The sequence below is a fragment of the Scyliorhinus torazame genome, chromosome 3, assembly GCF_047496885.1.
Source record: "Scyliorhinus torazame isolate Kashiwa2021f chromosome 3, sScyTor2.1, whole genome shotgun sequence".
NCBI lineage: Eukaryota > Metazoa > Chordata > Chondrichthyes > Carcharhiniformes > Scyliorhinidae > Scyliorhinus > Scyliorhinus torazame.
The window spans coordinates 300,666,603-300,691,462 of NC_092709.1; the positions used below are offsets into that span (position 1 = coordinate 300,666,603).

Sequence of the window (24,860 nt, forward strand, 5' to 3'; positions counted from 1 at the left end):
TGCTACGCTGTAAGAATCCCTTCCTCACTCTCGGGGTCTTCCCGGCCCACACAAAACCCATGATGCTCTTTTCAATCCTTTTAAAAAAAGCCTTCGTGATCACCACCGGGAGGCACTGAAACACAAAGAGGAATCTCGGGAGGACCACCATCTTAACCGCCTGCACCCTCCCTGCCATTGACAGGGATACCATATCCCATCTCTTGAAATCCTCCTCCATCTGTTCCACCAACCGCGTTAAATTTAACCGATGCAATGTGCCCCAATTCTTAGCTATCTGGATCCCCAGGTAACGAAAGTCCCTTGTTACCTTCCTCAACGGTAGGTCCTCTATTTCTCTACTCTGCTCCCCTGGATGCACCACAAACAACTCACTTTTCCCCATGTTCAATTTATACCCTGAAAAATCCCCAAACTCCCCAAATATCCGCATTATTTCTGGCATCCCCTCCGCCGGGTCCGCCACGTATAGTAGCAAATCGTCCGCATACAAAGATACCCGGTGCTCTTCTCCTCCCCTAAGTACTCCCCTCCACTTCTTGGAACCCCTCAACGCTATCGCCAGGGGCTCAATCGCCAGTGCAAACAATAATGGGGACAGAGGGCATCCCTGCCTTGTCCCTCTATGGAGCCGAAAATATGCAGATCCCCGTCCATTCGTGACCACGCTCGCCACTGGGGCCCTATACAACAGCTGCACCCATCTAACATACCCCTCTCCAAAACCAAATCTCCTCAACACCTCCCACAAATAATCCCACTCCACTCTATCAAATGCTTTCTCGGCATCCATCGCCACTACTATCTCCGTTTCTCCCTCTGGTGGGGCCATCATCATTACCCCTAACAACCTCCGTATATTCGTGTTCAGCTGTCTCCCCTTCACAAACCCAGTTTGATCCTCGTGGACCATCCCCGGGACACATTCCTCTATTCTCATTGCCATTACCTTCGCCAGGACCTTGGCATCTACATTTAGGAGGGAAATAGGTCTATAGGACCCGCATTGTAGCGGGTCCTTTTCCTTCTTTAAGAGAAGCGATATCGTTGCTTCAGACATAGTCGGGGGCAGTTGTCCCCTTTCCTTTGCCTCATTAAAGGTCCTCGCCAGTACCGGGGCGAGCAAGTCCACATATTTTCTATAGAATTCGACTGGGAATCCATCCGGTCCCGGGTCCTTTCCTGTCTGCATGCTCCTAATTCCTTTCACCACTTCTTCTACCTCGATCTGTGCTCCCAGTCCCACCCTTTCCTGCTCTTCCACCTTGGGAAATTCCAGCCGATCCAAGAAGCCCATCATTCTCTCCCTCCCATCCGGGGGTTGAGCTTCATCTAATTTTTTATAAAATGTCTTGAACACTCCATTCACTCTCTCCGCTCCCAGCTCCATCTCTCCTTCCTCATCCCTCACTCCCCCTATTTCCCTCGCTGCTCCCCTTTTCCTCAATTGGTGTGCCAGCAACCTGCTCGCCTTCTCCCCATATTCGTACTGTACACCCTGTGCCTTCCTCCATTGTGCCTCTGCAGTGCCTGTAGTCAGCAAGTCAAATTCTACATGTAGCCTTTGCCTTTCCCTGTACAGTCCCTCCTCCGGTGCTTGCGCATATTGTCTGTCCACCCTCAAAAGTTCTTGCAGCAACCGCTCCCGTTCCTTACTCTCCTGCTTCCCTTTATGTGCCCTTATTGATATCAGCTCCCCTCTAACCACCGCCTTCGACGCCTCCCAGACCACTCCCACCTGGACCTCCCCATTATCATTGAGTTCCAAGTACTTTTCAATGCACCCCCTCACCCTTAGACACACCCCCTCATCTGCCATTAGTCCCATGTCCATTCTCCAGGGTGGGCGCCCTCCTGTTTCCTCCCCTATCTCCAAGTCCACCCAGTGTGGAGCGTGATCCGAAATGGCTATAGCCGTATACTCCGTTCCCCTCACCTTCGGGATCAATGCCCTACCCAGCACAAAAAAGTCTATTCGCGAGTAGACTTTATGGACATAGGAGAAAAACGAGAACTCCTTACTCCTAGGTCTGCTAAATCTCCACGGGTCTACACCTCCCATCTGCTCCATAAAATCTTTAAGTACCTTGGCTGCTGCCGGCCTCCTTCCAGTCCTGGACTTCGACCTATCCAGCCCTGGTTCCAACACCGTATTAAAATCTCCCCCCATTATCAGCTTTCCCATCTCTAGGTCCGGAATGCGTCCTAGCATCCGCCTCATAAAATTGGCATCATCCCAGTTCGGGGCATATACGTTTACCAAAACCACCGTCTCCCCCTGTAGTTTGCCACTCACCATCACGTATCTGCCCCCGTTATCCGCCACTATAGTCTTTGCCTCGAACATTACCCGCTTCCCCACTAATATAGCCACCCCCCTGTTTTTCGCATCTAGCCCCGAATGGAACACCTGCCCCACCCATCCTTTGCGTAGCCTAACCTGGTCTATTAGTTTCAGGTGCGTTTCCTGTAACATAACCACATCTGCCTTAAGTTTCTTAAGGTGTGCGAGTACCTGTGCCCTCTTTATCGGCCCGTTCAGCCCTCTCACGTTCCACGTGATCAGCCGAGTTGGGGGGCTTCCTACCCCCCCCCCCCCTTGTCGATTAGCCATCACCTTTTTCCAGCTCCTCACCCGGTTCCCACGCAGCTGTATCTCCCCCAGGCGGTGCCCCCCCGCCCATCCTCTCACATACCAGCTCCCCCCTCTCCCCAGCAGCAGCAACCCAGTAATTCCCCCCTCCCACCCCCCCCCCCCGCTAGATCCCCCGCTAGTGTAATTACTCCCCCCATGTTGCTCCCAGAAGTCAGCAAACTCTGGCTGACCTCGGCTTCCCCCCGTGACCTCGGCTCGCACCGTGCGACGCCCCCTCCTTCCTGCTTCTCTATTCCCGCCATGATTATCATAGCGCGGGAACCAAGCCCGCGCTTCTCCCTTGGCCCCGCCCCCAATGGCCAACGCCCCATCTCCTCCACCTCCCCTCCTCCCCCCATCACCACCTGTGGGAGAGAGAAAAGTTACCACATCGCAGGATTAGTACATAAAACCCCTCTTTGCCCCCCACATTCGCCCCACCACTTTGTTCGAACGTTCTTTTTAATAACCCGCTCATTCCAGTTTTTCTTCCACAATAAAAGTCCACGCTTCATCCGCCGTCTCAAAGTAGTGGTGCCTCCCTCGATATGTGACCCACAGACTTGCCGGTTGCAGCATTCCAAATTTTATCTTCTTTTTATGAAGCACCGCCTTGGCCCGATTAAAGCTCGCCCTCCTTCTCGCCACCTCCGCACTCCAGTCTTGATAAACGCGGATCACCGCGTTCTCCCATTTACTGCTCCGAGTTTTCTTCGCCCATCTAAGGACCATTTCTCTATCCTTAAACCGGAGGAATCTCACCACTATGGCTCTGGATATTTCTCCTGCTCTCGGTCCTCGCGCCATCACTCGGTATGCTCCCTCCACCTCCAACAGACCCGCCGGGGCCTCCGCTCCCATTAACGAGTGCAGCATCGTGCTCACATATGCCCCGACGTCCGCTCCCTCCACACCTTCAGGAAGACCAAGAATCCTCAGGTTGTTCCTCCTTGCGTTGTTTTCCAGTGCCTCCAACCTTTCCACACATCGTTTCTGATGTGCCTCCTGCGTCGCCGTCTTCACCACCAGGCCCTGTATATCGTCCTCATTCTCGGCTGCCTTTGCCTTCACGACCCGAAGCTCCCGCTCCTGGGTCTTTTGTTCCTCCTTTAGCCCTTCGATCGCCTGTAGTATCGGGGCCAACAGCTCTTTCTTCATTTCCTTTTTGATCTCTTCCACACAGCATTTCAAGAACTCTTGTTGTTCAGGGCCCCATGTTAAACTGCCACCTTCCGACGCCATCTTGGTTTTTGCTTGCCTTCCTTGCCGCTGTTCTAAAGGATCCACTGCAATCTGGCCACTCTCTCCTCCTTTTTCCATCCGTATCCAGGGGGGATTCCCTTCTGGTTTACCACACAGTGTTTTTAGCCATCAAAATTGCCGTTGGGGCTCCTATCAAGAGCCCAAAAGTCCGTTTCACAGGGAGCTGCCGAAACGTGCGACTCAGCTGGTCATCGCCGCACCCGGAAGTCAAGATTGTGCCTTCTAATGGAATATTGGAACTGAGTAAGCCCAATGTGATGGCAAAGAAAGAAACATAATTAGATTAATTCAAATATAGAGTTGCATTTTAGATCACAGATTTGTGTCAAGGTGGGATAGCAACATATTCAATAACTTTGTAGAAGAAAGGACATTTGGAGATGGGATGATAATTTGAAAAGACAAGATGGATTAAATGGGGTATTTGATGGGGAGATACCACATCAAAAATTAGACTGCATAGAACTAGAGGCAGCCTATTGACATACATGGAGAAATGGGCAGACAGCCACGCTAACTGCAACACTGTTACTTCATCAAAGAACTTCATCAAACACTATTTGCCATCAACAGTCCACAGTGACTTGCATTTATTAATCCATACTTTTCTAAATGCTAATTCATTTTGTCTGGATTATTGCCTACAAGTTCCTTCACCATGGATGTTAGGCTATGGTTACCAGGTTTATAACCACCCATCTCTTTTTTTTTAAATGGATATAGTATTTGTAATCTGCCAGTCTTTTGGCATCAACCCCTGTCCAATGAATACTGGAAGGTAGTCTCAGCTGCTTCACAATTTCCATTTGTTCCCGTAATGACGCATCCCCTCCTCTCCTGGCCTGGTGACTTTTCTTTTTTTTTCGGACTGCCAACCGTTTAAGTATGTTTTGCTTGATCTATTTTAACCCCTGGAATATTGCTGCTGCCTCCTCCTTCACTGGCACATTGGCTTCATTCTCTTCCCTCGTACAGGCAGATGAAATCTACTTATTTTGTAACCTCAACCATGCCCTATGCTTCCACAGGCTGACCTTTTTGGTCCCTATTTGGCTTCACCCTTCCCTTGCCTACCCATTTCACTTAGTTTATTAAAGACTTGCGTGCTCATTTCTATGTTGGATGTTAATATATTCTCATGCTTTCTCTTTGCTCCTCTTATACCCTTTTTAAATCAAGATTTTGGAATGGTAGAAGGAGCAATTTGCTAGAATGGTATCTGGAATGCAGGACTGCAGTTACATGGAAAGACCAGCGAAGCTGGGATTGTTCTCAAAGCTAGGAAGGCCAAGGAGCGATCTAATAGAGATGTTTAAAATCGTGAAGGGATTTAACAGATAAATGGGGGGGGGGGGAACCAGAGAAAGCAGATTTAAGGTTATTAGCAAAAGAGTTGTTGAAATCTTGAATACGCTAGTTGAAAGGGTAGTGGAAGGAGGTTTAATGATCTCTTTCAAGATAACTATATGTGGAAAAAATTGTAGGCTTATTGGAAAAGGGCAGAAGTGTGACCATAAGACGTAGGAGCGGAGGTAAGGTCATTCGGCCCATCGAGTCCACTCCACCATTCAATCATGGCTGATTTCAACTCCATTTACTCGCTCTCTCTCCATAGCCCTTAATTCCTCGAGAAATCAAGAATTTATCAACTTCTGTCTTAAAGACACTCAACGTCCCGGCCTCCACCGCCCTCTGTGGCAATGAATTCCACAGACCCACCCATCTCTGGCTGAAGAAATTTCTCCTCATCTCTGTTCTAAAGTGACTCCCTTTTATTCTAAGGCTGTGCCTCTGGGTCCTAGTCTCTCCTGCTAATGGAAACAACTTCCCTACATCCACCCTATCTAAGCCATTCATTATCTTGTAAGTTTCTATTAGATCTCCCCTCAACCTCCTAAACTCCAATGAATATAATGCCAGGATCCTCAGACGTTCATCGTATATTAGGCCTACCATTCCTGGGATCATCCGTATGAATCTCCGCTGGACCCGCTCCAGTGCCAGTATGTCCTTCCTGAGGTGTGGGGCCCAAAATTGCTCACAGTATTCCAAATGGGGCCTAACTAATGTTTTATAAAGCTTCAGAAGTACATCCCTGCTTTTATATTCCAAGCCTCTTGAGATGAATGACAACATTGCATTTGCTTTCTTAATTACGGACTCAACCTGCAAGTTTACCTTTAGAGAATCCTGGACTAGGACTCCCAAGTCCCTTTGCACTTCAGCATTATGAATTTTGTCACCGTTTAGAAAATAGTCCATGCCTCTATTCTTTTTTCCAAAGTGCAAGACCTCGCACTTGCCCACGTTGAATTTCATCAGCCATTTCTTGGACCACTCTCCTAAACTGTCTAAATCTTTCTGCAGCCTCCCCACCTCCTCCATACTACCTGCCCCTCCACCTATCTTTGTATCATCGGCAAACTTAGCCAGAATTCCCCCAGTCCCGTCGTCTAGATCGTTAATATATAAAGAGAGCAGCTCTGGCCCCAACACTGAACCCTGCGGGACACCACTCGTCACCGGTTGCCATTCCGAAAAATAACCTTTTATCCCAACTTTCTGCCTGACAGCCAATCGTCAATCCATGTTAGTACCTTGCCTCGAATACCACGGGCCCTTATTTTACTCAGCAGTCTCCCGTGAGGCACCTTATCAAAGGCCTTTTGGAAGTCAAGATAGATAACATCCATTGGCTCTCCTTGGACTAACCTATTTGTTATCTCTTCAAAGAACTCCAACAGGTTTGTCAGGCACGACCTCCCCTTACTAAATCCATGCTGACTTGTCCTAATCCGACCCTGCACTTCCAAGAATTTAGAAATCTCATCCTTAACAATGGATTCTAGAATCTTGCCAACAACCGAGGTTAGGCTAATTGGCCTATAATTTTCCATCTTTTTCCTTGTTCCCTTCTTGAACAGGGGGGTTACAACAGCGATTTTCCAATCCTCTGGGACTTTCCCTGACTCCAGTGACTTTTGAAACATCATCACCAACGCCTCCACTATTTCTTCAGCTATCTCCTTTAGAACTCTAGGATGGAGCCCATCTGGGCCCGGAGATTTATCAATTTTTAGACCTCTTAGTTTCTCTAGCACTTTCTCCTTTGTGATGGCTACCATATTCAACTCTGCCCCCTGACTCCTGAATTGTTGGGATATTACTCATGTCTTCTACTGTGAAGACTGACGCAAAGTACTTATTTAGTTCCCCAGCTATTTCCTTGTCTCCCATCACAAAATTACCAGCGTCATTTTGGAGCGGCCCAATGTCAACTTTTGCCTCCCGTTTGTTTTTAATGTATTTAAAGAAACTTTTACTATCATTCCTAATGTTACTGGCTAGCCTACCTTCAAATTTGATCCTCTCTTTCCTTATTTCTCTCTTTGTTATCCTCTGTTGTTTTTGTAGCCTTCCCAATCTTCTGACTTCCCACTACTCCTTGCCACATTATAGGCTTTCTCTTTTGCTTTGATGCATTCCCTAACTTCCTTTGTCAGCCATGGCTGCCTAATCCCCCCTCTGATAACCTTTCTTTTCTTTGGGATGAACCTCTGTACCGTGTCCTCAATTACTCCCAGAAACTCCTGCCAGTGCTGTTCTATTGTCTTCCCCACTCGGCTCTGCTCCCAGTCGATTTTTGTCAGTTCCTCCCTCATGCCCCTGTAGTTACCTTTATTTAACTGTAACTCCTTTACATCTGATTCTACCTTCTTTCTTTCAAATTGGAGATTGAATTCGACCATATTATGATCACTGCCTCCTGAGTGCGCCCTTACTTTAAGATCTTTAATCAAGTCTGGCTCATTACATAACACTAAGTCCAGAATGGCGTGTTCCCTTGTGGGCTCCATCACAAGCTGTTCCAAAAAGCCCTCCTGTAAACATTCAATGAATTCCCTTTCCTTGGGTCCACTGGCATAATTATTTACCCAGTCCACCTGCATATTGAAGTCCCCCATGATCACTGTGACCTTGCCTTTCTGACATGCACTTTCTATTTCGTGGTGCATTTTGTGCCCCCGGTCCTGACCACTGTTAGGAGGCCTGTACGTAACTCCCATTATGGTTTTTTTGCCTTTGTGGTTCCTCAACTCTACCCACACAGACTCCCCATCATCTGACCCTATGTCGTTTAGTGCTATTGATTTAATTTCATTCCTAATTAACAAGGCAACCCTGCCCCCTCTGCCCACCTCTGTCTTTTCGATAGGTTGTGAATCCCTGGATGTTTAAATGCCAGTCCTGAACCCCCTGCAACCATGTCTCTGTGATGCCTACAACATCATACCTGCCAGTCACAATCTGGGCCACAAGCTCATCTACCTTGTTCCGTACACTGCACGCATTTAAATATAGCACCTTTAATTCTCTATTGACTGTCCCTTTTTGTTTTCTTAGTGTGGTGGACCTTGGTTTACTGAGCCTTCCCATACACTGTCATATTTTGTGGGATGGGGACTATCGTAACCTCTCCTGAGTTCTGTCTTTTCGCGCTTTTTTGTATTCCTAAGCAGCTACGCTTCCCACTGATTACTTCACCTCTTGGTTCCCTGACTTTCCCTCCCCCCCCCCCCCCCCCCCCCCCAATCTTTAGTTTAAAGTCCTATTGACCACCCTATTTACTCTTTTCGCCAGAACACTGGTCCCAGCTCGGTTCAGGTGGAGACCATCCCAACGGTATAGGTCCCCCCTGTCCCAAAACTGATGCCAGTGTCCCATGAAAAGGAACCCCTCTTTCCCACACCACTCTTTCAGCCACGTGTTAACTTCCCTTATTCTTGCCTCCCTATGTCAATTTGCACATGGCTCGGGCAGTAATCCGGAGATTATGACCCTTGAGGACCTGTTTTTTAATTTGAATCCTAGCTCTTTTATAATCTCTAAACAGGTCCTCTTTCCTAGACTTGCCTATGTTGTTGGTGCCGACATGGACCACAACAACTGGATCCTCCCCCTCCCTCTCCAGTATCCTTTCAAGCCGGTCAGAGATGTCCCGCACCCTAGCACCGGGCAGGCAACATACCATGCGGGACTCTTTATCCTGCTCACAAAGGATACTATCTATCCCCCTGATAATAGAATCCCCTACAACTACAACTTGCCTATTTACTCCCTCCCCTTGAATGGCCTGCTGAACCATGGTGCCTTGGTCAGCTGACTCATCCTTCCTGCAGCCCTGTTCGCCATCCACACAGGGAGCAAGTGCCTCATACCTGTTGGACAGAGTCGAGGGCTGAGGCTCCTGAGTTCCTGACTGCTGGTACCCTTTACCTGCCTGACTTGCAGTCACACCCTGCTGTCCCTGGCCACTGGCAGGATTTAAACTACTTACTCTGACAGGTGTGACTGCCTCCTGAAACACAGTGTCCAGGTAAGTCTCCCCCTCCCGGATGTGCCTCAGTGTTTGAAGCCCAGACCCAGCTCATCAACTCTGAGCCGGAGCTCTTCGAGCAGCCAACACTTACTGCAGATGTGATCGCTGCAGCTCCCAATGGGATCTGCCAGCTCCCACATCAAGCAGCTCAAGCACATCACCTGACCAGCCATCACTAATTAATTAATTAGTTTAATTTAAGTTTACGAGTTTAGCTGTGTTTTTAAAAAAAATTTGGGGCAGATTTGCTATCAACCAATCAGATCACAGCTTCCCTCTGACGTCACTTTTGGGGGAAAAACTGGAAAACAAGAAGTTACCGTTAGGTTTTTATACTCACAGAGTCTGCTCCTCCTCCTCCGAACAGCTCCCGAAATTAGGCCCGAAGAAAGAGAGAGAACAAAACAGTCGGGAAAAAGCACCTTCTCCCACTCTTCACCGAATTACCTCACTGCACCAAATTACCAAATTCTCACTCTGTCTGTGTCTCACTCACTCAGGCTGTGTCTCCTTGACCTGCGCAATGCTTACTAATGTGCGCTTTCTGTCTGTCTTTTATATAGACTTTAGGATGACTCACACTAAAACTTCAAAGAGAAGAAAACAATGTGTACCTTTGTGCCCCTTAACAGGCCTCAGGTGACTGCTTGATAACTCTTAAAGGATTGGAAAATGGCTAATGTAACACCCCTGTTTAAGAAGGGAGGGTGGCAGAAGACAGGAAATTATAGGTGCCCTCCCTGACTTCGGTTGTTGGTAAGGTTTTAGTCTATTATTAAGGATGGGATTGCGGAGTACTTAGAAGTGCATGGTAAAATAGGACTGAGTCAACACTGATTTGTCAAGGGGAGGTCATGCCTGACAAATCTATTAGAATTCTTTGAGGAGGTCATGAGGAAATTAGATAGAGGAGAACCAGTGGGCATGGTATATTTGTATTTCCAGAAGGCCTTTGACAAGGTGCCGTGCAAGAGGCTACTAAATAAGATAAGAGCCATGGTGTTGGGGGCAAGGTACTCTAATGGAATGAGGATTGGTTGACTGGCAGAAGTCCGAGAGTGGGGATAAAGGGACCCTTTTCAGGATGGCAGCTGGTGACTAGAGTTGTTCCGCAGGGGTGCCAATCATTGAATATTTCTTTTGTCAAATTGCTCCTTCCCAAGTGTAACACACCACTTTCCAGAATTAAATTCCATCTGCCACTTTTCTGCCCATTTGACCACCCCGTCTATATTTCCTGTAACCCAAGAATCTCAGCCTTACTGTTAACCACCTGGCCTATCTTTGTGTAATCCACAAACTTACAGATCCTACCCCTCACGTAGTCATCTAAGTCATTTATCTAAATGCCGAATAATAGGGGACCCAGTACAGATCCCTGTGGTACTCTACTGGACACTGGCTTCCAGTCATTAAAGCAGCCGTCTGTCATCACCCTCTGTCTCCTCCAGCTCAGCCAGCTTTTGATCCACCGTAACAAGTTCCCCTGTATCCCGTGTGCTCTGACGAAGAGTCATCGGACTCGAAACGTTGGCTCTTTTCTCTCCCTACAGATGCTGCCAGACTTGCTGAGATTTTCCAGCATTTTCTCTTTCGTCCCATGTGCATTTGCACAATTTGTCAGTCTCCCATATGGGACCTTGTCAAATGCTTTGCTGAAATCCATGTAAACTACATCAACTGTGCACTATCCTCAACTACACACTTAGTCACGTGCTCAAAAAGTCAATTAAATGTGTTAGGCCTGACCTCCCTCTTGATTAATAATGGGATTGGGGGGGGGGGAGGCAGGAATGGGGTTGAGAAATATATCAGCCACGATTGAGTGGTGGAGAAAGCCTGATGGGTTGAATAGCCTAATTCTGCTCCTTTTGTCTTATGGTCTAAAGAGTGTGTGCAGGTGAGATGGGCCAAATGACTTCTCATATGCTCTGTCATTCTATGATCGCGGTTACCGATTGGCTATTCTTTTATGCTGCCGCACAGGACTCTGTAGTACAAGTAAAGAGAATTTTGCCATCATTGGAAATAAACTCCACTGTAATGTTAGAAAAGCATTTAAATCGAACAACTTGTGGGAACACATTGCAAATGAAATAACATTGCAGTATTAGAGATTTTTAACTTGGAAGCTAGCATCACATGTAAACATTGTTTTGGTGCAGTGTTATATGGTGACCTGGTGTTGAATGATATTGTTTGTTAAGTGCTCAACAGGAAAAAAAAACAGTGAGCCCTGTGACCACATCTCTGCCATCACAAAAACAGCTTTTTTCCACCTCTGTACCATGGCCTGCGTTTACCCTGCCTCTGCCCATTTGTTGTTAAAATCCTCATTAATGCCTTTGTCACCTCCATATTTGACTATTCCAATGTATTACTGGCTGGCCTCTCTTGTTCTAGTCTCTGAACTTGGGTCATCCAAAACTCTGCTATCTCTGCTTTTACTAAATCCCATTCCTCCTTTATCTCTGTGCTTCCTGGGGCGACCCGGTGGCGTAGTGGTTAGCACTGCTGCTTCATAGTGCCGAGGAACCGGGTTCCATCCCGACCTGGATCACGGTCCATGTGAAGTTTGCACATTCTCCCCATGTCTCCGTGGGTCTCACCCCCACAACCCAAAGATGTGCAGTGTAGGTGCATTGGCCACGCTAAATTGAGGAAACAAAATATGTGTAAATTCATTTGAAAAAATCTCTGCTTCCTGACCTGGTCAAGCCACACATGAATTTTTAAATTCTCAACGTTGGCGTTCTCGCTCTCTTTGTCGCTCTCGCTCTCGTTGCCGCTCTCGTTCTCGTGTTCTCTCTCTCGTTCTCGTGTTCTCTCTCTCGTTCTCGTGTTCTCTCTCTCGTTCTCGTGTTCTCTCCCTCGTTCTCTTGTGCTTTCTCTCTCTCTTGTGCTTTCTCTCTCGTGCTTTCTCTCGCTCTCTTGTGCTCTCTCTCTCTCTCTCTCTTCTGCTCTCTCTCCCTCTCTCTTGTGCTTTCTCTCACATGCTCGCTCCCCCATCCCACTCCCAAGTTCTGGATTCCCTCCCAAATCTCTGTCTCTCTACCACTCTTTCATATTTTAAGATACTCATCAAAACCTACTTCTTTGGCCAAGCTTTTTGCCATCTGCCCAAAAGTCTCCTTATATGGCTCAGTGTCTATAATGCTTCATAGCGCTCCTGTGAAGAGCCTTGTGTATTCTAGATACTAGTTGTAATCTGCAATTTTAGAGAAAACTTATTTGGCTTTAAAGAGAAAATGCAGGATATGCTCAGTAGTTTTTTTTTTAAATTTAGAGTGCCGAATTCATTTTTTCCAATTAAGAGGCAATTTACCGTGGCCAATCCACCTACCCTGCACATCTTTGGGTTGTGGGGGCGAAACCCAGCAAACACTGGGAGAATGTGCAAACTCCACACGGACAGTGATCCAGAGCCGGGATTGAACCTGGAACCTTGGCGCCGTGTATGCTCGGTAGCTTAAGAGCATCTGTAGAATGAGAAGCAAAGTTTTAATGTTTCAGGACAGTAACTCTTGTAAGAACTGGAATATGTTGCAGATGTAATGTATGTTTTAAGGAACACAGATGGGTGAGGGAGGCAAGAACAAAAGGGTAAAATGCAGGTGTGAATCATTGACAAAAAGACAGTAATGCAGCAAGTAAAGAACTAGATTGATCCACAATTATAAATGACAGCAGAATCATTCCCAGCACCCTGCTGCTGCCTGGGAAAAATGGAAATGCTGTTTCTGAACAGAATTTGTTGACGGTCCAGAAGGCTGTAAAGTGTTTAATTGAGGGATGAGTTGCTGTTCCAGGAACTACGTCGAGCTTCATTAAAACAGTGTAGGGACCGAGAAGTGGCAGTAGGTAGAGAATTAAACTAGCAATCGATGGAAGGTCCATGCCACACTTGCAAGATGAACAGGTCAGCACGGCAACACAGTGGTTAACACAGTAGCTTCACAGCATCAAGGTCCCAGGTTCGATTCCCGGCTTGGGTCACTGTCTGTGTGGAGTCTGCACGTTCTCCCAGTGTCTGCATGGGTTTCCTCCAGTTTCCTCCCACAGTTCAAAGATGCGCAGGTTAGGTGAATTGGCTATGCTAAATTTCCCTTTATGTCCAAAAAAGGTGGGGTTACGGGGATAGGGTGGAGGTGTGGGGATAGTGGGCTTAGGTAGGGTGCTCTTTCTAAGGGCCGGTGCAGACTCTATGCGCCAAATGGCCCCCTTCTGCACTGCATATTATATGAAAGGTGTTCTACAAAGAGATCTGACCATTTGCTTTTGGTTTTCCCCGTGCAGATGAGACTGCTTTGTGGGCAATGAATATAGTGCACTAACTTGAAAGAAGTAGCAGTAAATGGCTGTTTCACTTGGATGGAATGTTTGGGATTCTGGAAAGTGTGAAGGAAGGAGATAAATGTAGACAGGTGATGTATCTCCTGGGCTCACAAATGTGCTGGGAAGAGGAGTAGCTGTTGGAAATGATGGAAGAGGGGAGCAGTCTCTTAGGAATGCTGAAAAAGGAGCGGAAGATGTGTTAGTGGATTATGCGAGGTGGTGGAAATGGTGTAGGATGATCCCATTAAATATGAATGCTGGTGTATTGGAAAGTAAGGACAAGTGGAAATGTCACCGTTGAGAGCAAGTATGAAAAATGTGATTGACATCTGAGTGTATGTCAACCACAATGAAGGATTCCTTTGAGGAAAATGAACATTAATCTGAAGCATTGATATGGAAAGTTGCATCGTATTGAGGATAGGAAAGGAAAAGTTGGAAATAGACCAACGTGAGATTGGAATGGAGATTTGAAGCAAAGTTGATTTATTTTCACTGGATGCAATGGTAATGTGACTGAGCACTTTACAATCTTGCCCATTTAACATAGTGTTCAACAATTTCAGATTATCATTGTTCGCGTTCTTTTTGGACAGCAAATCCTAGTAATGGTTCTGCTGTTGTCATTTATAGTTTCTCTCCCTTTTTTATTATGTTCCATTAACACCCCCTTTTGCCTTGCACCATTATCGCTTCTCATTTAATCACTCCTGCCTTCCATCCTATCATAGACCCATCCATAAATACATAGAAGCCCTACAGTGTGGGAAAAGGCCATTTGGTCCAACCCTTCAAAAGACCACCCGACCTGGGCCCAATCCACCGCCCTATTCCAGTAGCCCCACCCAACCTTTGAACACCAAGGGGCAATTTAGCATGGCCAAGCCACCTAACGTGCTCATCTTTGGACTGTAGGAGGAAACCGGAGCACCCGGAGGAAACCCACGCAGACATAGGGAAAAAGTGCAAACTCCACACAGTCACCCGAGGTCAGAATTGAACCTGGGTGCCTGGTGCTGTGAAGACCGTAAGACCATACGACATAGGAGCAGAATTAGGCCACTTGGCCCATCGAGTCTGCTCCGCCATTCAATCATGGCTGATATTTTCTGCTGCCTTCTCCCCATAACCCCTGATCCCCTTATTAATCATGAACCTATCTATCTCTGTCTTAAAGACACTCTGACACTCCGTTTCAGAGAGTGAAGCAGCAGTACTAACCACTATGCCACCCCATCCCTATTGTTCTTCTGCTTCCCTGGCCTCAACTGCTTCTGCCTGTCCCTGTTCTTGCTTAGAACTTGATAACATGCATAACATTTTTTTCATAAAGTAGAATATTATCTGTGATGAAAGATTGCTGCTATGAAATGTGAACTGTTTCTCTTTCCACGCATACTGCCTGACCTGAGTATTTCCAATATTTCCTGATTATATTTCAGATTTCCAACAACCATCGTGACCTTTACATTTATGCTGTTTTATCTTCAACCCTCTTTAGCAAGACAAAACAACTCCCTTTCTATGATACTTCATTTAGCCATCACAAAGAAGTATGATATCTTTGCCCTCCACTGCTTTTGTATTCAAGATGAACTATTATAACCAGGGAGAAAGAAAAATAAGAACACTTTACAACTCGGAATTTGAAAATAGTTTATGCCTTTCTGAATCTGAGGTTTTGTCTCGTGGTAGGTTAAAAATGGATTAATTTATATAGCTGAATGTAGTGAGGCTTAGGTTTTTGGTACTGTTTATACATATGAACGTAACTGAACTCAAGCCTATGTTTTGAAACAGTGAATAAACCTCCACATGAACTGAAACATTTGTTTTTTTGTTCATTTTTACTTTTTCATAGTCCCTGAGCACAAAATTGGAATATTTAATGTGTTATGGTAATTCTATACGATGGTGAGCCTTCCCATCCCCATTTCTCTCTCTCCTCTCTTCTATCTTTCTCAACGCCAACTCTTCCTGTTAATGATTTTAAATGTGCTGGTAACTCCCTCATACCTCCCTGAAGTTACCAGTCTACATGTATGATTGCTGATATTGTGTTGGGAGGTTTTTGACTGTGGAGAACAGTTGGACCTAATCTTCATTTGGCCCTCTTGATGTCCACATGAGTATTCCCTAGTGATCATGAGAGAGAACCTTCGATAGCTTTCTTTTCTCCCATGCCCACCTTTGGTCTCAGTCATAGTGTCTCAACAGCTGCCCTTGTAAGATCCAAAAATTCATCTCTGACCAAAACTCAAACTGGTTTGTGTGCCTTGCTGATCTTTTTAAATTGAACAGCATTGACCAACATGGCAATGTGGGCATTGGAATCTGCAAACAGCAGTGAGATGAATGACGGTGTGTTTTTGATCATCTTGGTTGATGAAAAAGTAGTGACATAGAATCCCTATAGTGCAGAAGGAGGCCATTCTGCCCATTGAATCTGCACCGACCCTTCGAAAGACCACCGCACCTAGGTCCAATCCCCCACCCCATGACCAATCCACCTAACATCTTTGGACTGTGGGAGGAAATCGGAGCACCAGGAGGAAACCCGCGCAAACACGGGGCGAATGTGCTAACTCTACGCAGTCACCCAAGGTCGGAATTGAACCTGGGTCCCTGGCACTGAGACAGCAGTGCTAATCACTGTGCCACCGTGCTGACCCATATAGCAGGACATCACTTGAACCTTTCAAACCGTCTTCGTTTAACATCATATCGAAAGGCTGATTTCCTGCAACAGTGCAGCACAGTCTCATTACATGACTGTTGTATCAATTTTGATTGTGTTGAAGTCCTGGTGTGGAACTTGAATTTATAAACTTGTGATTTGAGATGGATAGCAGTACTGACTCATCCAAGCTCTCACAAGGCTATTGAAGATGTGGATGCAATCTTACAAAATTCGAGAGCTAACCTAGGTTTTAATCAAATGTAGATTTCAGTAAGTTTATCTTATTGATCCAGTCCTATATGTTCAGTATTGCTGCTGGTGGTTATGGCTTGGGTCTGGTAACAATACTTGCAACATCAGAAATATACTGCTTTTCGCTTGGATTTGACTTTTATGGAGGGAAAGATATGAATTCAATAATTGTATCTGGTTGACTCAAAATGAATGCAAAAACAGATACTTTTATTAATGAAAATGATTCTTAATCAAAACAAAAATGTAATCTCAATTCTTGAATAAATTGAATCTGACCGACCATTCACAATTAGCTATATTCTCTTTGGTAAGGTCGATATTGTTATAGCTAGCCTAACAAATAGAGTTACAAATTGTGGATAAAGCTTTTGGGAAACATGAAATATTAAGAAGAAATTTGCAAGGAATAAAGCAAAAGATAAGATTGGAATTTAACCGGTGCTCTGCTTTTGAAGAAAAGCAGTCTGCACTACTATAATGACTTCCAGGCTAATTTTAGCCCCGAGAATATTCAGTTATGATTTGATATCTCCAGCACATGTTGTTTTGAGAATGTTCTGTGATTGCAATAGAGTACTGTATATTGAGATATTTAATTGCCCCCCTTCCCTTGATTCTTGCACTACACTAATAACTTGATGATGATAATAAGTGGTTAGTTACTGAACTTTCTGTAAATAATTTGTGAACTGTGATTTAATTCATTAATAACTTCTCAGTAATAGCATTACAGTTGAAGCATTCTACATTATCTTATATTCTTCTTTCTGTGCAGATCACTTGATGGCCGACTGCAGGTTTCACATCGCAAAGGTTTGCCTCATGTTATTTACTGTCGCTTGTGGCGATGGCCTGATCTTCACAGTCACCATGAGCTTCGAGCCATTGAAACTTGTGAATATGCTTTCAATCTTAAAAAGGATGAAGTATGTGTTAATCCATACCACTATCAGAGGGTGGAGACACCAGGTGGGTGCAAGCTAATGCTAGGTTGTACAAATTAATTTTGAAAATTTAAATTTAATCGCATCCATTTAGAACACTTTTTGAAAATTCTTTTGTGGGATGTGTGCGTGCTGTCAAGCTTGTCTTTTGTTGCTCATCCCTAATTGCCCTTGATCCATTGTAGTGCTTCTGCTGTAGGTACAGTGCATCTTAGTACTGTTAGGAAGCTAGTTCTAGGATTTTGATCCAGTGGCAGTGAAGAAATAGTGATATAGTTCCAAGTCAAGTTGGTGTGTGCCTAGGAGCAGCATTTGCAGTTGCTGGTATTCCCACTTATCTTCTGTCCTTGTCCTTCCAGGTTTGTAGAGGTCACAGGTTTTGTTGAAGGAGGCTTGGTGAGTTGTTGCGGTGCAACTTGTGTGTAGTCCACACTGTTGCCACTGTACATCAGTGGTGGAGGGAATAACTGTTTAATTTGATGTGTGAGGTGCTGATCAAACAGCTGCTTTTATCCTCGATGGTGTTGAGTTTCTTGTGTTGTTGGAGCTGCACTCATCCGGGCAAGTGGCGAATATTCCATCACACTCCTGACTTGTACCTTATAGATGGTGGACTGGCTTTGGGGAATCAGGAGGTGAGTTAGTCATCTCAATTCCCGCTCTGACCTGCTTTGATAATGCAGTTTTTACATTGTTGCCCAGTTCAGTTTCTAGTCCGTGGTGATAGAATGATAGTGGGGGATTCATCAATGGTCATGCTGTTGATTGTCAAAGGGAAATGGATAGATTCTCTCTTGTTGGTGATGGTCATTGCCTGGCATTTGTATAACACAAATGTTATTGGTCACTTGTCAACCCAAGTCTGACTTGTTTAGGTTTTGCTGCATATGGACACGGACTGATTTAGTATCTGAGGAATTGCAAATGGGGTTGAACATTGTGAAATCATTCATGAATATCTCCATTTAAGTCCTGATGATGAAAGAAAGGCCACTGAAGCAGCTGTAGATGTTTGGACCGAGGATGTTACCCTGGCGTTTTGTTGCATATGGGTACAGACTGCTGCTCTATGCAGCAAAGTATTTTACATTGACCATGATGCCCACATGAGCAAATTTGACTGTTAAATGAGGGATTTTTAAACTAGTTTGTTAAAATGTGAACATCAAGGATGCTACTTTTTATGTGGAACACTCCTTGAAATTCAAAATTCAGTTCATTGTCGAAAAGTGCATACATTGGCATGCAATCGAAATGTTATGACTACTTCGACATTTTCTATGAACTTCTGGGTTGATAATGGAGAATGTACTGCAAAGCTGAAGATTTCTCTTATTGGATATCCCTGCATCATTTGTTTGTGCATTCCACCAAAAGTACACCATCAGATATAGCTGCAATCCAAACATTTGCATTATCAAAACTTTTGTATTTGTGTTTTTCTATGAGCTTTCAATAGACCAAGAAACCAATTTAAATACTGCAATGTCTGTACAAAGAGTTCACTGTGGCAGTCATGTGAATTGCCTCTCGTGTTCACTCTGGAGCATTAGCATATGCTTGGCCTCTTGCAGTTTATCACCACCTGCCAACTGAAGTCAACAATGTTGCCAGATAAGCTTCATAGTATATAAGCCACAAGAATCCGTCAAAGAAAGCTTGTGATGTTCTGGTACTAATGACATCCAACAAACTAATGACACCTACTAAGTTGCATACCATTTAGACCAGAGTCTACAGGTCTACAATCACAGGACTCATGATATTGATTCGCTTCTCAGAATCTTGGTGTCTTAAAGAGAGCAAGAAAATATTCAGAGAGGCGGCCCACTGAAAATGAAATGTTATTTATAAATATTCAAATGAATAGTTCGGTTGGTTTGGGGTTTTGGTTTGCTGGTGAGCAGTAGAATTCATTGTTATGTATTTTTGAAGATCCAGTGCAGTATGAAATGCATTTGATTATACCCTTTTACATCTTGAAGATGAGCCTCTTCCAAGCCTTCAATGGATGCTTTGAGCCAGTTAGAACTGGTAGATATTTCTAAGGCCAATTCTAAGAATTTCACAGAAATGGTGAAACGCCCAGTTAGTCCTGAGTTGCAAGAGTTTGTGGTGAAAGATTTCATTGTATAAATGTGAAGGATATATCCTATTTGTACACTAAATCATGCTGTTACTGTGTTTCGATGCACAATTGGGAAAAATGTTTACACCTCAACAGTCTGTTTCGGGATAATTAATGCTATGCACGATTCATTTCAGTTTTGCCTCCTGTATTGGTGCCACGACACACAGAAATTCCAGCAGAGTTGCCCCCACTCGATGACTACACTCATTCCATTCCTGAAAACACTAATTTTCCCGCTGGAATAGAGCCACAGAGCAACTACATCCCAGGTAACAAATACCTATAACTCGTGGTATAATTAATTGGTTTATCTTTTTAGCAATCTTGCTTCAACATAACTGGGGGGGGAGAAGTGAAAGCTAGACAAAGTATTGTATTGGTGAAATCCAATTATTGATATTTTTATTTCTGGGCAGTATTTTTAGGGCCCTGCCTGGTGCTGGAATTGTCTGGTCCCGCTGAAAGTCAATGGACCTTTGGCTGGCCCGCCACATTTCCTGCAGTAGTCCTGCCACAATGGACCAGAAAATCCCGGCCCTGTGTAATAAAATTATACATGGAACTTCTCCATAGAGTATTAATCATTCGAAGATTTTTTTAAAAAGTTTTAACTTTTATCATTTTCTACCAAAAATTACAAACATTCCCCCATTCCTCCCCATCTTAACAGCTAACACTGACCAATTCTTTAAAATAAAATATCAATGTTGCCATCTACGGTAGAACCCTGCAATTGACCCACTCACTACATTTGACCTTCTCGAGGTGCAAAACTTCCACCAAATCACTTAGCCACGTTGAGGCAACTCGGTGGCGTCACCAGTCTCCAACTCAAGAAGGATTTGCCTCCGAGCAACCGAAGAGGTGAAAGCCAAGTTTGAACCTGAAGTTACCTAAACACATCTGAACACGAGCCCGACTTTCTCTTTCAACTCCTCCAGACTGGCAAGCCGCCCCTCTGGAAAAAAAGTCAGTCACTCTCTCCAGCCCCTTCCCCTTGTACCCCACAAATGTGGCATCCAATTTTGCCGGTTCAAACAAGTGGTTCATTCAAATAGGGGCCCACCTTGACTCCAGCTTGAAGCGCTGATGGTGGTACCTCCATATTTTTGAAGTGGAGACAACCACCAAGTTTGAAGAGTACTTTGCCAGAGCAAAAGACAGTGACGCCATCATCAGCGCCCCCAAACTGGACCCTCTGCATGACCCAGCCTCCATCCGCACCCAGGTAGACATCTGGTATCCACACCTCCCCAACATCTTCTCCGTGTTGGCTACCCCCGACTGTCTATCCCTCTGTAGGATCCCCCTGCGAATCCTCTGTTTCCCACCATACAAAACCCGATAAAAGCCACTCAATGCCTAGAAAAGAAGACTGATAAAAATACTGGATGGCACTGAAATAAGAACAGGGACCTCTGTAAGATGTTCATCTTGTTGGATTGAACCCAGCCCGCCAAGGACAATGGGAGGCTTTCCCACCTTTGCAGGTCAGTCTTAACCCTACCTGCTAGGCTGGTAAAATGTAACTTATGTAGCTGTGCCCAATACCTTGCTGCCAAGATCCTCAAATACCGAAACCCAGTCCAAGCTAGGCAGAAAGGTAGCCCCCTAGACCGACTCCCCTATCCAACATGCCGACCACAAAGTACTCACACTTCTCTAAATTTAACATGTATCCAGAGAAGGAACCCAATTTCTTCAATAAAGGGAACATCACCATAGCCCCAAATGACCATAGGCTGCCTTCCCCTTTTGAGGGGGAGAGCTGACTGGTGGTGATTTAACCTGAGGATCACCACACCTCAGGCGAGGAGCAAAGTTGAGAAGGCGGGCTTTCATGAATAACCTCGGCCGGTACGGGAATTCCTTTCCACTTATTTGTGGCCTTCGGGGCAATTGCCAGCATGAACAAGAGGGGAGACATAGGACATCCCTGTCTCGTCCCCCTATACAGCCGAAACGATCCCAAACTCATGGTGTTGAGCACGCTGCTAGAAGGAGCCGCTTACAACAACCACATCCATGACGCAAGCCCAGGGCCCAACCAAAACTTCTTCAAGATCGCAAAGAGGTATCTCCGGTTCTGGCAAAAACCGCTGGGGTCCCAGGAAGGAACAGGCCTTGCCTCAAAAGTGATTGATGTTACTGGCAAAATTGTTAGATGGATACAAATTTATTTTAAACAATAGAAAACATGAGTTTAACAGGGTTGTATTTTTATTCTTCTGTTCACTGTCTGTGAACATTATGGCTGCGGATATGAATAATGTTAGAAATTTTGATATTTGACAAATGATGTGATTGCCTGTACTGGATGCAAGATGGCAAATATTAAACCTGGAGAAGCTATCTAGATGTGGTGAATGGAAAGAAGTGCAAGATGATATATTATTAGGAAATTGGATTTTGTACTGAACAGATGGAATTCTGTTGAAGTGATGGAGAAAATGGGAAGATTTGGGTGAGAGACTGTGGAGACATTGTTGGACTGGAGTTGTCCCCTAATTAATTCCCTGGGGCTTGTGTGCAGTGCTGTACATGACGAGACAAATTTGGAGAAACATTTTCAATCAACTAGCGTGCAAAGAATCACACAATGGTTATAGCACAGGCGGAAGCTATTTGAGCCATGCAAGAACAACTCGGCTATTTCCACTCACTAGACCTTTCCCAATTTCCAAATTTTTCTCTCTTCAGTTGCTCATCTAGTACCTTTTGAAAACCAAGATCATATTTACTTCCACAACATTCAGGCAGTGCATTCCTGATTATAATCGGTCACTGCATTAAAAAAAAATTCCTTGTGTCACCATATTTTTAAAAAATCACCCTGATTCTTGCCCCTTCTGCTATTTGGAGCAGTTTATTTCTATCCATTCTGTTTAGTCTTCTCATGATTTTGAATACCACTATCAAATCTCTTCTCCACCATCTCTGAGGAGAACAACTCCAGCTTCTCTAATCTATCCACCTAACTGATGTCCTTCATCCGTGAAACCATTCTCATGAGTTTTTTTCTGCAGCTTCTCGAAAGGCTTCTCTTCTATCCCCAATTGCAGTGCCCAGAATTGGACAAGATATTCCGATTGATGCTGAACCACTATTTATAAATGTTCTTCATAACTTCCTTGTGTTTGTACTCTATCCCATTTTACCATCCTGCCTGTTGTCTTGAAAACTTTCACTCAACTCTCCACTGTTCTCAGTACTATCAAGTTTTAAAACCTCAAGCAAGTTTGTTAAATGTCTTAAACAAATTAGTGTTGGCTTTCCTTAATTAAATCAAATTTTTTCCAAGTGACAATTTTCATAGAACCCCCACAGTGCAGAAAAGGCCAGCTGGCCCATCGAGTCTGCACCGGCCCTCCGAAAGAGCACCCTGCCTAGGCCCACACCCAACCCGACCTAACCATGACACTTAGGGGAAATTTAGCAAACAGTTTACACTTAATTCCCAGCTTTCAACAGGTTCCTGGATCCCTGTTTTGCCAAGTAGTAACTTAAGTGGCCGACTTCAGGTGCTTTTCTCAATTTTTGGAGAGTTTCTTAAATCCACCACAGCAGTAACGTCTGTTCCGATGAGCCATCTTCTCCCTGGCCATACCAGAACAAATCTTCTCATGGAATCTGTAGAAGAATGCAGGATGTATCTCTTCAAATAGAGATCATCTCCTTCCCTCTCTAAGTCGAACAGCTTTTCCTCCATGCTGACCGCACAGTATGTTTGCTCTTTACCCATGACATTCATTAATTTGTAGGGAAGCCTGTAACCTGATCTAAAAATGGTTTCCTCTGTCCTCTTTCCCATGGCAATATGAAACACATTAACCATGTATCTAGGTAGAAATACTAATTGACTATCCTTGACCTCCACTCTTTTTTTTATCTTGGGAGTAATTGGATAATTTATAATTGAGCTGTTTACAACCATATCTACAACACCTTTCTGCGGCTTTAGGAGACACTGGGTCCACTTAAAACTGCTGCCATTGTCTCCAAACAATTGCTGCCACCGCCTCAATAAAACAATCAAAACCTATCCTTTGATCTCCAATAATCAAATCACCTGAGCTTAACTGACTGCAGGACAAATCACATGACCACCACCTTTTACCCTAAATTTAAAGCTACAGTCCCAAAATATAATCTATGAAACTCAGAATTTTAACAAAACAAATACTGAGAACTCATTGAGAACTCTGCCATCCCCTTTTTGTGGGACTTTCATAGATTATCATAGAATTTACAGTGCAGAAGGAGGCCATTCGGCCCATCGAGTCTGCACCGGCTCTTGGAAAGAGCACCTTACCCAAGGTCAACATCTCCACCCTATCCCCATAACCCAGTAAACCCACCCAACACTAAGGGCAATTTTGGACACTAAGGGCAATTTAGCATGGCCAATCCACCTAACCTGCACATCTTTGGACTGTGGGAGGAAACCGGAGCACCCGGAGGAAACCCACGCGCACGCTGGGAGGATGTGCAGACTCCGCACAGACAGTGACCCAAGCCGGAATCGAACCTGGGACCCTGGAGCTGTGAAGCAATTGTGCTATCCACAATGCTACCGTGCTGCCCCTTAAGACTTAATCAGGCTTAGCTCTCAAAACTACACAATTACAATTTACATGCCCTTGGGGCGGGGGGGGGGGGGCTTTTTGGATTCCCTTTTTATGTTGACTGCTAGTCGCTTCTCATTCTCTTATTTATATTTCACTTTTCCTTTGAACTTTCTATATTCAACCTGTTCTTGTATTATCAGTTGTTACTGACTTCCTAAAAACAGACTTGTCTTTTGAGCATACTTCTGTGTTTTTAATGGCCCAGCGCATCTTGAATAATTTGTTTTGCTTGGTACACCCAGTACCAAATGTTATAATGTTTTAAAATATCCAATTAAAAGCTTTGTATTATTATCTTAAAGTCATTGTCCCCTAAATGTTCTCTTACTGACATTTGATCCACTTAACCCATCTTAATACACAGAATCAGCCATCCTCTTTCCTCATTGGACTGGAATTATATTAATGTGGAAAATTCTCCTGAACACACTTCAGAAACTCGTTCCCCTCTCTGCCCTTTTTACTATTACTATCCCTGTCTGTTTTAGGATATCGCCGCTTGCACCATCACTAGTTCTTGCATCTCTCTGCAATTTCACTGCAGATTTGCTCTTCTAAATCCTCCTGACATTGCTGGCCGATAGAATACATCCAGCAGGGTAATGACCC

The 24,860-nt window shown here is 44.7% G+C and overlaps 1 protein-coding gene across 2 annotated transcripts in view; it reads left to right on the forward strand.

Annotated features, from left to right (window-relative positions):
* smad2 (SMAD family member 2) overlaps positions 1–24,860 on the forward strand; it is a 160,359-nt gene that overhangs the window by 103,212 nt on the left and 32,287 nt on the right. For both annotated transcript variants that reach the window (XM_072497449.1, XM_072497450.1), the window contains 2 exons: positions 17,324–17,517; positions 19,758–19,892. In XM_072497449.1, coding sequence (XP_072353550.1) covers positions 17,324–17,517; positions 19,758–19,892 — 329 coding nt within the window. The remainder of the gene's footprint in view (positions 1–17,323; positions 17,518–19,757; positions 19,893–24,860) is intronic.